The sequence below is a fragment of the Zonotrichia albicollis genome, chromosome 1 (genome assembly GCF_047830755.1).
Source record: "Zonotrichia albicollis isolate bZonAlb1 chromosome 1, bZonAlb1.hap1, whole genome shotgun sequence".
In the NCBI taxonomy this organism is placed as follows: Eukaryota; Metazoa; Chordata; class Aves; order Passeriformes; family Passerellidae; genus Zonotrichia; species Zonotrichia albicollis.
The window spans coordinates 80,614,653-80,632,742 of NC_133819.1; the positions used below are offsets into that span (position 1 = coordinate 80,614,653).

General features: G+C 42.3%; 1 protein-coding gene across 3 annotated transcripts in view; it reads right to left on the reverse strand.

Moving 5' to 3' along the window:
• The window catches only part of TRIO (trio Rho guanine nucleotide exchange factor), a 247,613-nt gene that overhangs the window by 120,765 nt on the left and 108,758 nt on the right, over positions 1-18,090 (reverse strand). For all 3 annotated transcript variants that reach the window (XM_074545600.1, XM_074545608.1, XM_074545618.1), the window contains exons 11-12: positions 13,746-13,937; positions 30-199 (exon numbers count right to left, since the gene is read on the reverse strand). In XM_074545600.1, the coding sequence (XP_074401701.1) occupies positions 30-199; positions 13,746-13,937 (362 nt within the window). The remainder of the gene's footprint in view (positions 1-29; positions 200-13,745; positions 13,938-18,090) is intronic.

An 18,090-nucleotide genomic window follows, 5' to 3' on the forward strand; every position in this document is an offset into this window, starting at 1 on the left:
GGAGAGATTTAAATAAAAACATGTTTTACCTTAGTTGCTGGATGAGATCTTCACCTTCTTTTATGACATTGACTGTAACCTGCAGAGTGGTCTGTTGCTGTTGACCAAAACGTTTAATCAGGTCTTGGACAGCCTCCACAGACTCAGCATAGACATCATCAAGCAGTTCTTTCTGCAGCTCTTCAAGCCACGTCCACAGCTAAAGGAAAGGGAAAAAGGCAAGAAACGTAAGCCCGAGGATCAGGCAGTCAACTATTCTGAATCCATCTCCGTGGACAAGAGAAAACAGACTGAGGTGGCAGGAAGAAAGAGGATTTGTTTTTCTTCATAGAAAAATCCCATCCTCATATTAATGAAGACAAGCTTTTGTTTCAAAAAAGGTTTTCGCTTCTTGGAAATACCAGGAAAGCTTTATCCGTGTTGCTAAGTCACCCTTTCTTCCCCATTTTGCTTCTACAGAACTGAGCGTATCCGACTGAGCAGCACAGAGTTCATAGTCAGAATCCCATCTGCAGCTCTGCGCGAGAGTCCCTGGGAGAGAAATGCTATGGTAACACTCTCCGAGAGAAGGGAGGAAGGAAGGAAGGAAGGAAGGGAGATGTATTGTAGCCACCATCAAATTTGCACTGCCAGGCTGACACTGCACACAGACAACATAACACTTTTCAGTGGCCTTCAAAAAAAGAAAAAAGAAAGGGCATTTCAGAAAACAAAATACAGACACAAATCAGATGTGAGAAGTTATTGTTCCATCATGATGGTGCTTGCCCTCCCGGATTCAGTTTCACAGTATTACAACAAAAATCATCATAAGCAACTCTACCAGTTAATTCTACATTCTTTCTCCCTGCTTCCCATATGTGCACATATTCCTGCTCAAAAATGCCCGTGCACCACAGCTTACACAAAAATCCCTAGGTATTTGCTGGACAGGTATCACTGCTGGTCACGTGAAGAACCCTACAGTGTTCTTTTCCACAATACTATGATGGAAACTGTTGCATCCTAGGCTCTTTGTGAAAGTCACTCATCAGCAAACCATTAGCCATCTATTGTGGAACTGAAAGAAAGCAGCAGGAGCACGGCTGCGTCCTGCAACACTCCCATGAGCAGCAACAACATCAGACTGGAACAGCTGCTCTTACAGGAAGCATTCAAACCCAGTCCCTCCTGTCTATTTTACCCACCCATCCCAAATGCTGCTATTCCAAGAACAAGAGTTTGTTTTTTATCCCAAAAGAATAACTCTGATCTGATCAAAAGTATTAAGGTATTAAGATATTAAGTGTTATCTTTTGACAACATTTTAATCTCTGCCTTTGAAAATTTTAGAGACATTTGAACCTAATTAAAAGGTTAACATTGTTAAAATACATAACTAAGCAATCAAAACTGGCTTAAACTCAAAAGAGAGAAACTTGAATGCTTTCTTTATTTCTTTGCTAAACATTTTCTAGAGAAATAGCCACTTCATGCTGCTGTTTGTTTATGTATGTTTTGATCATACAGGTTTCCTAACTAATACATTAAAATAGAAAACTCAGTGAACGATTCCAGTCTTGATTAACTAGCTCCTTTGAAACTTTGTTTTAAAATCAAATGCCAGGTTTGGCACCTCATAGCTTTAGATGCCTCTTGTAGGTTATGAGTAAACCAAGCTATAGGCTAAGTTTTCACAACTAGGATGAACTAAAGAGATTTAACCAGACTCTTTTCTATGAATCTACCACCCCCTCCTCCCCAAACCAGCTCTGTGCATTCATACACAGTTATTCTGACTACTCATATGCTTCAAAGATAATGCTTGTCACAAACCTGAATGCAACTCCACAGTTCTAAACACCACAGCACAGCAGTCTTTCTTATTAAAAGGATGATAAATCAATAGAACTTTACAAGTGGGTCAGAAGCACTCGTCAACATTCATTCCAGCATAACCCAATGCAGCATCCAAATTTTTTTTTCCAAATGTGTACTTTGGAACGCAACTTTAACTGGGAAATGAATGAAACTTAAGAGCAAGAAGCCGAAAAATACAGCCTGAAAATTTCACTCAGTGCCCAGAGGACATGCATTTATTCCTCTCTTAGATTGTGAAGTTTATGCCTGAGACATAAACATAGGGAATTGAGTCAGAGACCTTCCAAATGAGCTGTATGCACAGTACAGCTTGCAACTGTGCAGATACAGACGTTTGAGAGCAACACTTTGCTGTTATCTGCGATGTGCTTGGTGCTGGCTGGAAGACATTGCTGGCTCTACATGTTTACATACACTCCATGCTTACTGTGCTGCCTACAAAAGGCCAAATTTACATAGATATTTACTACAGAGAAACTGGGATTAAATAATTTTGAGTTTCTCAGACTATATCAAGTTTGCTCCTGGGTCCCTTAGAAGTACCTGTACTGCAGCTCAAGACAGGTCTGAGAGCCACTTCAATTTTTAACAATGCCTTCTGCAGTTGAGCTGTGTCAGACCTCTACAAGGAACACACCCCACCTCTTCATTTCTTTTTCTTCACATACACTTCCAGCCACTTCTATAACTGGATGGAGATCTGGCAGAAGCAACAAAACCTACAAGTGCTGGATGGGCAAGGTACTGTGCATGTGAATAATTCCCTCAGAGCTCACCCTGGATGCTGGAGACCAAGCCAACAGAGGACATGCAGACCTTTCCCTCTGCACAGGCAGCTCAAGGCAACACCACCTGACTCGAGCAGAAGGACATGGGCACCAGCACAACCAAGTGTGACGCTGACTGGCTTAGCGCCTGGTCAGCATGGCATCACTGTAAACGTGTATCTGGCCCCCAAGGTACCAAAGGGCTCAAAAATGAGCTGTGTTTGCCTAGCCCATGAGCTGAATTGTGCACTGCTTGGGAAGCAAAAACATTTTATGAAAAGTGCAGAAAGAGAAGGAGAGTAATTAGTATGCATTACTTGCCTAGCTGTGATTCATACGCTGTTGAAAGTGGAACAAGTTAAGCCATTGAAGTGACTAAACAGCTCTGTGACACTTCCACAGCAGAAGTTACTCTAATACATTGCCAAATAAATGTTTTTCATTTATGCACCAAGTAAGTTTCTGACAAAAATCTTCCCCTCAAAATAATCTACGTGTTTATAAACAGAAGTTATGATAAAGCCACCACAGATGAATAAAACTGTCAGGTTACTAAAGCTGAATAGAAATTCATGCAGTGTACTGAGAGAAGCTTAATTCTTAATGGGTGGCAGTAGCCAGCTGGCTTCTTGGCAGCTTTCAAACCAGAATGAACCCTGGAAATTACATAAATTACCTTGTTTTCAAATACAAAATTAAGGTTGAAGACTGTACAAGGTTGCACAGCAAAGCAAAAAGAAAGCAAACAGTTTACAGCAGGGGGTGAACAGAGACTAGAGCTTACCCATACATGTTCAGCAGTGCAGAATTACAGATTTTACAGGGCAATGACTTTCTGCAGTAACACATTATTCCATAAAAGAGACCTTGGCAACGAAAATCCAGTGGGGAAAAAACCACAAACTCATCTTTAAAAAACTCTTAACTTTCTCTCGGTGTGAACTTTTCAGCAACTTCCAGTCATGTTTTTTCTATTCTTTGTAAGAGAAGTAGCATGAAGTTCCCTAAACAAACCATCAAATCCTCTGATCTCAGTAAGAACTTTATCCAGCGGCAAGACAGCTCTAACACACAGTGAGAAAAACTGCATACAAAACTCAATCCAGTCACAGGAGGTTCTACTCTTTTCATCTGCTCTTTGTGTCTTATCAGAATTAAAATTAGAGAGGGAAATAAAATTCTGAATCCCTGACAGGCAAATGTTTCACTCAGCAGATTTTTTTTCTTGATCTAAATATAGCACAGACTAAGAAACATCTGCTTGAGTGAGCCTGCATCCTGTAGTACCTCTTTCCTAAGTTCTTGGGAGCATGCCATTAGTCACTGAGATGGTATTATTTCAATTGTCTGCAACATCCTGGAAGTTTCAGTGTTTCCATCATGGGCCTCTATCCATTTAAGTCCCATCTCTGCAATCTCCTGAAAGACTGCAGTTAAATTTGCTGAATATAAACAGAGAACAACTGTTTTTGAGTAAATACTTCACCCAAGAGCACAGAGCTAGTTATTATGGTAAAATATCCATCACACTCTTTCACAAGTTATTTTTTCATTTTTATAATACTGGTTTTTGGATATGCAGTCTGCCTTTTCAGCAGGCTCAGGCAAAGCAAGGCACATGGTTTCTGCATGTAAAAACTGCAAATTCCTCTTTCTGACTCCATACCTCAGCAGAGTGTTGCAGTATGTGCATTACCACAGGCACAGCTGTTGAAGAACCTATTATTTGAAAACAGGGCCAAATGTTGCAGTGGTGCTCCCTAACAAGTATGTCTGGGCATAGGAAGGGGCTGGTGTGTGTATGCCTGCCTGAAAGCTTCGGCTTTGAGGATATGCAGTGCACAAAAAATAAATATTTTTAAAAACAAAAACCTTAAGATGTTAAACACCACAAGGTTCGTCTTCCAGGGCCTTTCAGTGGCATTTAAGATATTAAATGCCTGCATTTTATTTCATTAGATATAATTATCTTTAAATACCCCTATCTATCCTATGGTTATAAAGGAATTAATTTCTGATTCCGAATAAATTCATCCTTGCAGCAAAGCCAAGTTTCCCACGTGTTCATAAAATTACATCAACTACTACTACCCTGTTAACATTTGCCCTATTTCTTAACTGAACAAGGGAAAAATGTCTATACATAGCTTAATAGAGCATAAAGGCCTACTTCTGCCTCACTTTTGTCAAGCACTCTGTGCTATTTCAGTAACACTGAGACTTACATTTCATCCTTTTTCCAAGCAAAGAAGCTACCAGTACTAAAATACTCAAGAGAAGAAAAGCTGTGCTGGCAAACTGAATTCTAGTCCTACCAGCAGTAAGCCACTAGACATCTGAGTGTGCACCACTGAGAGTGTTTCTCATTTCTGATTTAAAAGTGTCCTCCACAACTCTCACAAGATGAGCAGCATATCAAAATACTGACCAGAATGCACTTCATATCTTTTACCAGACCTGTTACATTGATCACTGCTGTGCTATAATGACACAGTAAAAGTATTAGAGGTGCATGAGCCAAACAGATAAAGCCTTGACACTTAGATGGGGGCATCCAAGAGATGCTCTGCTGCTGCAAACAGCCTGCAGAGGAGAAAGCAGCCTTTTTGGTGACATTTAGCCTGTAGACCACCAGCACAGAAAGAACAAATACCCAGGAGGGGCATGCAACCAAAGGAGCAGGGCTGTCATCTCAGGGTCTGCCTCAAGACAAAATTAAAACTGTGTATTAATGCAAGGCTGTGCTGTGGATACCCTCCCATAATGGGCAATGCAGAGCAAAGTGTATTTCCAGCAGTGAGTTGTGACACAATGTCAGACTGTTATCAACAAGCTTTTTTGAATCAAAGGCACATGCCTCATAGGTAGATGCGAATGAAGGGGCAGCACTGTGGCCAGAGCCAGACCTCCTCTGCCCTGCCTTGCACTGGCACACTCAAAAAGATTCCACCTTCCTTCCAAAGCTTGCATGGACCACTGTTTCATTACTTTGGTAATGGTGGCTTTGTATCTGAAAACCTAGCCAATTCCACTTCCCTTCTCCTTGTTTCAACCTCAGTCTATTCTGGAGCAAAGTTTAGTTTGAGTAAGAATGAAAAAAATAGACTCATGTCTTCTAGCAACACCATTAAGCATACTGTGTTTACATAAAAAGTGCTCTGAGCTATCTTATAATCAACTTGTCAGAATACACACAAAAGGTTATATGCAAAAAACCAACAGGCTCTTAAGAGATAATTCTCTTCCACATACAGTCAGCCTGATCTGCATTCCCACACTTGACTCCAGCTAGAAAAATATCTGTTGCTCTACTTTGGCACCACAACAAACACCTGGCTTGGACAGGATTTCAGTCTTCCCACTCACAGATGCTGAGAGAGCCATTTTGGAGAGAGTGTGTGTGCACATGTGTACATCTGTGTATGGAAGAATTTGAACTCACACCAAAATGCTGTTCATCTCTAGTCCGTGCCACACTTCACAGCAGAGACTACTGAGACTCCCGCTCCTGTGTTCTGCGCACAACCTTTTATGATAACTGCATTGCTGTGGTGTGTTCTTAAGTTCGTTAGTTTGCTCCCCCCATTTTCTGTATTACGTCTTTCTGAGCCACCATAGGTCCAAAAGAATGACACGGCCACAGGAGTTGATAGCAGAACTGATTCTCAAAGCAAGATTGAGGATCAGAGAGCTTGCAGGCTGTGATTTCTCATGCATACAGATCCCAATTAAATTGGAATCGGGCCGATTTAAACTAAAAATCTTTGAAGAACTGCTTCAAACTAATGAATACCTTCAGTTTGCACTCGACAGCTACACTGGGCGCATCACAGTAAATCGGCCGTCCCACAAATTATTCAATTCGGGGTTTAAATTCTCGTTGAAAAAGGTTCAGAGCAAGAAGCCACTGGATGCTGTGACAGTTTTTACAGATGCGTCTGGAGCATCCCACAGGTCAGTGATGACTTGGAAAGATCCTCAGACTCAGCAGTGGGAGTCCGATGTTGCTGTTGTAGAGGGCTCTCCACAAGTTGCTGAGTTGGATGCAGTCGTCAGGGCATTTCAGAAATTCCCTGGACCTTTCAATTTGGTCACAGATTCTGAGTATGTCGCAGGTGTAGTGTCTCGAGCTGAGTCAGCTGTTCTTCAAGAGATCACTAATAAGAGATTATTTGAATTGCTGAATAGGCTCGTCGAGTTAGTCTCTAACCGCGAGCATCCATTCTATGTCATGCATGTGAGATCACACACAGATCTACCTGGGTTCATGGCGGAGGGAAACCGTCGCGCCGATTCTTTAGCGGCGGCTGCTGTTTCGCAGGCCCCCCTCCCAGATGTGTTCAGTCAGGCTAAAATCAGCCACCAACTGTTCCATCAAAATGCCCCTGGCCTGGTTCGTCAGTTCAATCTGACGCAGGAGCAGGCCAAGGCAATAGTGGCCACATGTCCCCAATGCCAGCAAGATCAAATGCCTACCATAGCCTCAGGGGCTAATCCCCGAGGTTTGGCAAGCTGCGAGTTGTGGCAGATGGATGTAACGCACATTCCATTTTTTGGCCGATTGTGTTACGTCCACGTCTCAGTGGATACTTTCTCCGGGGCGATCTATGCTTCTGCCCACACAGGTGAAAGGGCAGCGGATGTTCAGAGGCATCTGCTCCAGGCATTCGCTGTCTTGGGCATCCCTAAGACCTTAAAAACAGACAACGGCCCTGCGTATGTTTCCAAGGAGCTGCAAAGCTTTCTGCAGCAATGGGGAATAGTGCATAAAACCGGCATCCCCTATTCCCCGACAGGCCAAGCCATAGTGGAAAGAGCTCACCAGAGCCTTAAGAAGGTCCTATCCCGGCAACTACCGACGATGAAGGCAGAGACCCCCCAAGTCCGGCTATCAAGGGCATTGTATACACTCAACTTCCTGAATTGCTCTTTTGACAGCCAAAACCCTCCGATAGTCCGACATTTCGGCAGTCACCAGCAGCTGCAGCCTAAAACCAGGCCACCGGTTCTTGTAAAAGATCCGGAGACCTGGCAGACGGAGGGCCCCTTTGACCTGGTAACTTGGGGGAGGGGATATGCCTGCGTGTCCACTCCCTCAGGTCCCAAGTGGGTACCATCTAAGTGGGTCAGGCCCTTCGTCCCGAAGCAGGGGATCAAGAAGGAGGCAGTACCACAGGTCCGGCAAGCATGTTGGCGTCGGCGGAAGAAACTATCCCATCAATCCTCCTCATTCTCTCCAGATCTCACTCCAGTTACTGAAGAACCCTCTCCCCCAGCTTCTCCTCCACCCCTTGATCTTTTATACCACCTTTCCTCCTTTTTCCCCCCGGCTCCAACCATTACCCCTCGTGAGTTTTACTTAAATTGGTTGTTTGGGGAGGAACCATAACTGTGAATCCTGCATACTTTTACGGCTCTCCTTTCATTTCAGTTTTATCTCCCTGAATGGTCTTCGAATTGACTACGCTGGCTCTCAATCCTTGTTTGTTGTTGACCGTACTGATGACCTGAGGATTCCTTCTGCCACCTGCGGAGCCGTGGGTCATCTCCCAGCCAAAAATCAACGTCTGGCGTGCCTTGGCCCAATCATTAGGACAGGACAGTATATGCCTCGACACCGGCGCAGCAGAGGACCCGATGTCGTCTTGCCTTGTGGGGATCCCTTTCTCCCCAGGCGAGTTCCCCCTTGCCTTCCAGTCTGCCCTTTCCCCCGTTTTGGCCCAGAGCCTAACTTTCCTCCCCGGTTTTGAACCCAGTAATGCCTGGAGAAGCGGAGTAGCTAGGCTCAGTCCTGCGCCCTCCGAGCCCACAGAACTGCATCTACTCAGTTCCGCCAACTCCTCAATTTGTTTTCAGTTTGAATATAGTTATGCCCCCATATATAAGGGCAGTGAGGTGGTCCGGCAGACAAAAAAACAATATCAAGCGAGCCAGTGGTGCCGCGCTGTTATAAAAATCATGGGCCCCACCTCTACCAAGCGGACCCCTTACGCCCTTCCCAGGGGGGTGTTCTTGATTTGTGGCGATCGAGCGTGGGCAGGCATCCCCTCTGGTCTGATCGGAGGGCCGTGCACATTTGGCCGGCTGACGCTGTTTACCCCCAACATCACCCAAATTATCAATTGGAAAAGGAATAACATCACATCCGAATTGGCCAGATCTAAAAGAGATCTTAAAGATCTCACTGAAGATTGTGATGATAAAGTTACCCATTGGTCTCATTCTAAATCCGTCGCCTTTACCATTTTATTGCCATGGTTATCGGTGGCGAAATCTCTGGGTGAATTGGGCCGCCTGGAGTGTTGGGTGGTTAAACAAGCCAATTATACTTCAGCCGCGTTATACGACCTCCTTAAGGACGAGGAAATTACAAGGAAGGCAACGCTCCAAAACAGAGCAGCAATAGATTTTCTACTACTGCTCCATCACCATCACTGTGAGGAGTTTGAGGGCCTCTGCTGTCTGAACCTGTCCTCTCGGGCTGAGGACGCCAGACACTCCATCAAAAAACTCCAAGACCTCGTCCATCAGGTCAGGCAAGAGACATCAGACTGGCTGGGGGACATATTCAAGGGTTGGGGCCTTAGCGGGTGGGCCAGTTCAGTGTTAGAATCAGTTTGTAAAGTGGTTTTGAGCTTGATTGTATTTTGCATTTTGATCGTACTGATCCGTAGTTTGATCAAAGGACTAATAGCTAAAGCCACCTCAAGGACTGTCAATCATGCCGCACTTCCTCTGGAGGAACATTTCGAGCTGAAGGACCTCTCCTCAGAAGCCGGAGGAGATTCAGATGAAGAGGGATCCACAGAGCTGCCTCAAGAACGTAAGTGAGCTAGCGAACTCCAGCTCGAAGAAAGCGAAGATTGGCAAGACAAGCCGCAGACACCTTCCTTTTGAGTTGCATAGAAAATTTTAATTTTATTTGATAAGAAACGGGGAGATGCTGTGGTGTGTTCTTAAGTTCGTTAGTTTGCTCCCCCCATTTTCTGTATTACTTCCTGCTGCTACCCTGCCAGTTAGGTTGCTATGGAAATGAAACTGCTCCTCCCTTGGTTTCTCTTATAAAGTGAAAGTTGTTTCCTCCTTGGGGTCAGTCAATCACTCTTTTTCTCCTCCCAGGTTTCGAGAATTTTCTTTTCTCTGGGAGGTATGGTTGGCTGTAGCCTCGGAGCCCCTCCTATGATTTATAACAGTTGGTTACTTTAGTAGATCAGTTATGTTTCGTACCTCCAAATATGTATTTCTATTGGATAGCCGGGTTTCCCTGCCTTCTTCCCCCCTTTTCCCTTAAAACCCTCTCCTGCCCCTTGTTCGGGGCCATTTGCTGCGTGTTTCCCCTCCTTGTTGGTTCTTCTGTAATAAACCGACAGTTTACCCCCAGCAAGTGGTCGCCTCCTAATTCGTCTCTCACCGCGCTGCTCCGAGCTATCCCCCAGCTCAGCCCGAGGCCAAAGACGCCGAGGGGGGCTGTTTTCTGATGCGCAGGGGCCCTGGCCTTCGCCCCTCACCAGATAGCCAGATTCCAGGGCCGTTCACGCCCCCGCGCACTGCATATTTGTTACTGCTATCTTTAAGTGTTCTCTTTTACCTCTGCAATTTTTTTCTCACCCCATCCCTTGTCATCTTATAAAATGCCCAAAGGCACAAAAGCCACAAGGGTTCCACTGTCTTGCAATGCTCTGTTTCAGATGTTCAGTTGCATCTTACCCATCCTCAGGCCAGGAATCTGTCAAGACACAGTACTTCCAATGCAAAGATCCTGACAGGGATATTTATGATCCCAAACACTTTTAAAGCTTGTTGGTGCACAGCTTAACTTCAGTACATCATTTCCCTGAAGAGTCTGGCTTATAGATTGAAACTTCTCGCTGTATGCATGGGAGCCAAAGATCAATATTCACAACCTTACAATTTTAAAACTAGTAATAACATAGCAGCATGTGACCACAATTTACAAACAGCAAGCAACTGATTTTCTTAGATCACCACTAAGCAAAAGGAGTGATACCGTTACATAACGCTGTACTTCTGTCATTTCTCAATAGCTCCTTTTTCTCCCTAGTGAAAAATGTTGTCTGTTGAAGTTAGTCTGTGAGGAGTCTGAAAACTTATATACTGGGTTTTTGATATTTGTAAGCCACAGGGAGCTCTACCAGCTTGTAACTACCTCAGGACAAAACTTCTGGAAAGGCTAAAGACAGACTGTATTTTCCATCACAACAGGCTGCTGCACACACAGCACACAGCTGCTCTGTGCATACGGACAGCAAAAGTCTGTTACTTTCAGGAAGAGCTTTTTGTGGCAAGCATACTGTTGAAAGCAGAAACTGTGCTGATTTAGTCAGCATGAACAGAGTGGGAGTACTGGGCAGTCACTGAAGGGCTGCTGCTTCCTAGAGAAGCGGAGAAAAACTGCAGGCAAATTCTGCATCGGGTATAAAGGTTATGTAAATCTACAGGGGAGAAGTGGTAATGGAATACTCTCAGCCAAACGAAAAGCATTCATTGAACGTGAAGTATTTCTGGGGAAAAGAATAAAACATACTGAAACAGCCCATTTCAAAGAAATCAAGGGATTGGAAGGATACTACAGCCAGATTCCAAAGTCTCAAACACCAAACAACTCAGACAAATAGCTTTTCTAAGCTCTGCAACTCCCTCCAAACTGTTACACACAAACAGGAATTTAACTCTTCATGTTTTTTTTTGTTTTTACCAGAAAAATTAAAAAAATTTTTAAAAATTTTAAAAAAATCCCAGAGACAGAATTTGTCCTGAATACTTCAAGGGCAAAATGAATGGGTGGTGTTTTGCTTTGTTTGGGTTTTTTGTGTTTTGGGGGTTGACTGGTTGGTGGTTGGGCTTTTTGGTGCTCTTTTTAAGGTATGTTTTTATTTAACAACTAAGGCACCTCCTTCTGGTTCAACAACTAACCTATTATCCTAGTGCTAGAACTCCTCTCTTCACTAGCTACAAATGCACATTAATTCCTTCCCAATAAAGCAGAAAGGTTATGCTGCTTACAGGTATGCACTAATGTATTCAGTGACTTCCCACATCCTGCAGGATGAGGAACACAATTCTCCTGCCAATAAGCAGGGATGGCTTTCAGGTTAGGGCATTTTTATCTTCCATCTGCTTTGTGATGCCTTCTCAGCACTCCATACGCATGTTTGATAACAAACAACATGCTCTTGAAAATAGATCAGAATAAAGAAAGCACAGGAGAGCTTTGAGCTTGCTTTTTCTTTGCACCTGAACCAAGGGCTACTCTACCAAATACGAACCCCCCGCCTCACTCCCTCATCTGTATTTTTAAGTAGACTGCAAACATAAAAATGCATCCTTCACAGATAGGGAGTATTCAAATTTTTCTTTGCATTGCTAGGTAGAAAGGTCATTCATATCACAAAACCAAAAAAAAAACATCAACATCAACCACTATAGTACTTTTCCCCCAAAGTCTGGACTGCAAAGAGGCTTCCACAGTAACAGCTGTGTGTGCTTACAGATTCAAAATAATAGCCTTTTTCCCAAAGAAATAAATCAAAATACAGAATATCTATTTTTTTTCTTTTCAATAAAACATTATTATCTAGGGGAGCAGTGGCAATGTGCCAACACATCTGGATCAGCCTTCCAGAATTATTCAACAGTGACTCACATATCAGTCTGCCTTTCAGGGTTTTTTTCATTTTTGAAAGCAAATCCTTTTACACTCTTGGTCTTTCACCACTACAACAAACTGTATTTTATTTAAATACCATTCCAGCTGTTGTTTGTAATGCTAAGAGAAACAGGTAATGAAGAGATATATATGAAAAAAAAAGAATACATTTCAGCAGCTGACTGCTCCTGTGCTTCATAACAGATAAGGACCAGTACTATTTGCTTTAGAAAGTGAAACAAAAAAGCTGCCCCCTAAGAACAGTTTAAGAAACAGCATTTATATTTTGTTTGAACAAGCAGTGTCCTGTGAGAGCATTGGCAAGGAACCATCTAGCAGAAAACTGATGGGGGAGCTATGTACTCATGTCTAAAGCTAAAAAGTAATTCAGTCCTGACCTCCTTCAAAGACCAACTGCCTTGTGCTTTTGTTTCAAGTGCAAAGCAGATGTTTCACTTACAAAAAACTCCCACTCTTATCCTCTAGGAGGTTTTGCTGAAGAAGCTTATTTGAATACTATACTTTGCCACTGAACAGACCATTTCACAATGTACAGTGTGAGGAAGGAAGGCACACTGGAACATGCTGTGATCCAGAAGCTTTTCATATTTTCACTGAGTTTGAACAGTGAGGAGATTTAACATGAGCTTAAAACAGAAACCAAGATTGTCAAAAACCAAAACACCCTGCTGAAGTCCTTATTCTTGCTGTAGCCTGTTCCACCTTCTCCCATGAGCTTATAAACTCACGTTCTGTGTTTTGAATTGGAGCAAAAAAGCTAATCGTACTGAAAATTAGTGTGGCAGAATCTTCTTCTTCCTGGTGACCTTGGAAGAAGACTAAAAATTACAAACATGAGGCAAACCATTGTCATTATCATGATCTAATGATCTTGTCATTATCAAGATCTTTAGGTTGTTGCAAAGTACTGTCAATATATCAGATAAAAGTGTGATGTGCAAAACACAGAAGTAAATAAAGTCTCTTGGGGCAACAAGGTTGCCTTCAGTAGCCTTGTACTTATGCCACACATTTTGGTCTCCTGAATCCTGTCTCTCCAACCACGGGTCTGGTAAGTCCAGCAGAAGAGCTGGTTGGGTAAAAAAATTAAAAGAGCACAGTATCCACAATTCTGACTTTTAGCTGTACCAGTTCCCTGATACAACCCTTCTCCCTCCGCTGTGACTGAACAAGCATGTGTACTTGTGCAACAAAGGAGGTAAAAGCTGCTTCTGAAAGTAAAAAATCAAAATAAAATAAAATTTTAAAAATCCTTAAGCAGAACCACATGCTACCCCAGCCCACAATCCACAGTGAATTACAAGCCAAAACTCATCATACAACAGAAGTTCTCATGGTGTCCTATGGCAAGGTTCTAACAATGACAGCAACACTGGATAATACTGGGTTTAGGACCTTGAAGTTACCATCACAATTAGTGGAAGTTTTACCTCTTTAACGTGAGTGTGAAAGGACACAGACATGTCCAGCAGGATCTTGCGCTGCTCCACACGCCTGACGAAATCCTGTATCCGGTCTTCGAGCTGATGGGCAGCTTGATAAATTTCCTCTGGGTCGCACTCCCCCGTCTGAGCAAGCTGCTCTGCTGCTTCTAGGAGCTTATCTGCATTCGTATATGTGTTCTGGGGAGAAATAAGTTGGTTTCACAGGATTAAATGAAAGAAAAGTCAGTCAGTGCCTTTTAAAGCCACTCCACTAATAAAAACAAAATTACAAAAAGACCCTGGGAGTGTACTTGTCTTTCTTCTTTTCTTAAAGGCAGCACAATATAATCTTACTACAGATTTTGTTACATTTCTATATAATTTTCTATTTAACTGTGAATAAATTCCTTAGCTCCTTATTTATGTCTATTCAAATGTCTCCTTGACACAAAACTTGGAATTAGTATTTGATATACAGATCTAGAATAAAGATCAGCCGAAATGCCTAATCCACTACATGCCAACTGGCCTACTTCAATACTGGAAAAATCTCTACAGTCAAGGACAGAAGACTTTTCAAATGTATACTACTAGAGCTGAAGAAATTCTAACTGCTGGTAGAGACACTTAACATCAAGCGCACACACCCAGCAGGTGGAAAGTGACCAAGCACAGAGAGAGAACATTTCTCTCCATCCTTAAAGAAGTCAGGCATCCAAAATTCATGCATCAAGTGTGTATCATCATTTGTGAAAAAGCAGCCGCATAGGAAGATTTAGAAATTAGCTATGGGCAAGTGTCCTAGTGGAATAGTGTCCCCATACATCCTAGAATTAACAAATGCAGATCAGAAGGCCTGTAAGAGACTTGAGACCAAGCAGAAAACAACAGAAGTCTGGTCTCTGATGTCCTAGGAGTCCCACGGTGCATAGAAGAGACAGGTGTTTAACAACTCTTAAAGCTCTGCATTTGCAGCCTGCCTCAGTATCTTTCTTGTTAATTTGGAACAGGACTGAGTCCAAACTTTTGTTATGCTTTGGGTGCTCTTTTTGAGCTTAATCTTGAGTTTTCATGTTTTAGAATGGTTCTCAAAACTCTCATCAAGCAAGGTTAAAAGGATGTTAACCACTGAAAAAAATAACTGAAGCCAAGTCTGGACTAAAGAAGCTTTGCTCATGTCACACCATTAGGTCTTCTGATAGGTTTGCACTACAGACTAAAAAAAGAAGAAAGCATTCCTGACAATATAAACTACACCGTTTCCTTCTCCTTTCTGCCCTTCCATGTTCTCCCAACCTCAATTACATCAGGTAAAAACAATCCTTGCTAAGATAAATTAAGCCTATGCAAATGTGCTTTTCTTTGCCATAAATATAGTATCACACCTCTAATTAACATTATAATATCCACAAAAATTAAATCCAAGTCCAGCCCTAAAACCGAACTAAAGGGCAGGAAATAGGAGCTCTCCCCCAGGGTATCAAGGTAAATTATCAGACAAACCCAGGACAGACTACATGATTCAGTGAAGCTTTCACATATTTGGGGAGAGCTCCCCCTAAATTTATTATGATCTGTTTATGTAAGGAATTGAATCCATGCTGTTACTTGACTTGGACTATGTAACTCTCAGCCCTTCCTTAACTCCCAGCTTTTTAATTGCACGGAGAGATAGAGAACTCCTTCCTGGTTTCCCTGGGAATGCCTGCAGAGACAAACATGAGCTTATGCTATTCAGTGGGGAGCAGACTACTCCACTGTCTCAGGCCAGGCTGGCCCTGAACACACTCTGAGAAGTGCCTGGAGTTCTGCCTTCCATGGCTGCAGCTCACATGTGTCCAAGGGGCAAGGCACAGAGCCTCAAGGCGCTCCTCAAACAACAACTATTTCACCAGCCCAGAGCACCACACCCAGCTGCAGATGGCTGAAACAGAAGTTTCCCATTTTAATGAAAACTTTATCTCACATGTGAAGCATTGTTTACGAATTCCAGGAGTATCTTCCGCATTACACAGGCCCAGGCACATCTGACTTCTCTTTCTGTAAAGGGGATGGTGAGCTGCCTGTATTTAGAAAAGATCACAGCCTGGATTCTGCTTCAAAAGGGGCTGCAATTCTCAAACCTAGCAGCAGGCACATGCCTTGTTGCTCAAATTTCACTTCCAAGCAGAGCTGGAGTATAATATAAACTGCTCTTTGGATAGAAATCACATCAGCTAGGTGTTCAGTACTACCTACTGCCTCTCCCAGCTCTCTGCTCACTTCTAAACAATGCTCAGAGGGAAAAAAGCAGTCATGCAAAAATTTTGAAAATACTTGTCCCAAGGGGCAGCCTCCAGTTGAAAGTTAGGCAAAGAGAGCAAGAGTTCTTCCTTAATGGTGCTTATGCCAATTTCCTAAATTGAAGGAAAGGAAAGGAGCCTTCAGGTTGACAAACTTCCCCAGGATCTCCTCACTAGCACACTCTCCTCAGATTCCAGAGGAGAAGGAGCCCTGTAAGAACTTCAAGATGACCTGTAGTCCCCATCCTTCTGTGCAAGTCTTTGGCATTCTTCTCCAAAATTATGAAAAATTCTCCATAATGGAATTTACCACCTACCCCAGCTACAAATTCCATAATTTTTCCCATCTTTCTGTTAAATAATGTTTTCTCAATATTATTCTCAAAGAACAAGCACCATATTTTTAGAAAGCATATGAAGTGACACATCAAAGAAAACCCAAAGATTAAATTTCAAACACTAGTGCAGAAATGACTACTACTGACAATAAACACAGAAATAATTTGAGATATGGACTGCACTTCAAACAACCTGGAGTTTACTGTGCTCTGGAAAGGGAAGAGGGACACATGGATGGCTGGAGACCAGCAGAGGTGTACAAATCATTAAAGGTACAGAAAATAAGATAGATGACTCATTAAGTACAGTGGACACTATCACATTTAAGCATCAGACAATACACTTAAAATGAAAAAGCAAAGTACTTTTCATCTAAGGAGCAATTAAATTGCATAACTCATTGCCACAGGGTGTGGAATACATTCCAAGATCATAAAGGGGTTGAAAAAGTAGCCCAATTAAGGAAAGAAAAGTCCATCAGTGACTGGTTCAGATGCATCCTTCAGTTCCAACATCAAACAGGCTGGGAGGGTAAAGTTAACTTTTTAAGCATACAGTCCCTTTTCTTTATGCATCTGGTGATAGCCACAAGCGAGTTTAAGACATGGACCTTTAATTTGATGTATTGCAACCATTTATGGTTAAAGTTCAGAACCAGTCCAAATTCATAACCCATTTTTATAACCTTAAAGGAGACGGAAACAGGTGTTGGTAGGGAAATGAATGGTGTATTCAGACAAGGTCTGCAATGAGCTTTCTTGTGCATCTCTTGCACCAAGAAGACTTACCTGTGGAAAACCCACTAATTAATTGTTGCCATACACCTTTTGTGGTTTTTGAGCATTGACTACTGTCAAAAAGTGGACAGAGATGACATTTGAAACAAAAAAAGCTGATTTAGAATTTCAGACAAAAATGCATGGAGAAGTACAACTGCAATATTGACCTGTATCCAGTGCTTGTAAGCTGAAAATTCATGCCAATAAGTGACTCAATTATGTCAAAATTTGGACACTTGACACTTTAACTGAATGGTCTTATGGACACAAAGGTGAACATGGAGAGAGAGTCAAAAAAGAAAGAAAAAGATTGGAAAGTAGAAGTTGAGCTGGACAGGCTTCACATGAAAAGAAAAACATGATTTTACAACAGTGTGTGCAAGTTAAAGTATGAATGTGTAGAATTAATTTGAAATCAGAATTTAAGGAGGATTATTAGCTGAGTTTTGACTACCTAGCTTTTGTAGTGGTAATAAAAAGCGTTAAATAAAGAGGAACAAACCTTCATTTCACATGAATTTAGAAGTGAATAATTTGTGAGACTACAGCCCATTGACTGGAGCATCTATTTTATTTGACACACAGCTTATTTTAACATCTCTTTGAACACTGTTGAGGAAATGGCACCTCATTCACATAAAAAAAAGAATGTGGGAAAAAGCAGAAAGGAAGAAAAAAGAAAAAATAATTTTCACTCCCCTCAAAATCAGGAGTTAGCCTTTGACCAGAAACATGTCAACATAACTGCTGGCTCCCTGGAGTTGCCAGAACATTGCCATGCCAGTGACACTTCATTTAACACTACTCTCAGCTTCTGGCTGGAACTGACTGAAAACCCCTAATAATGCCCAGAGTGCTATTAAAAACAAACAAAACCAAAATCACAACAGAAAGAGCAACAACAATAACAAAAAAGCCCAAAATAAAAAACACAACAAAGACCTGGACCGA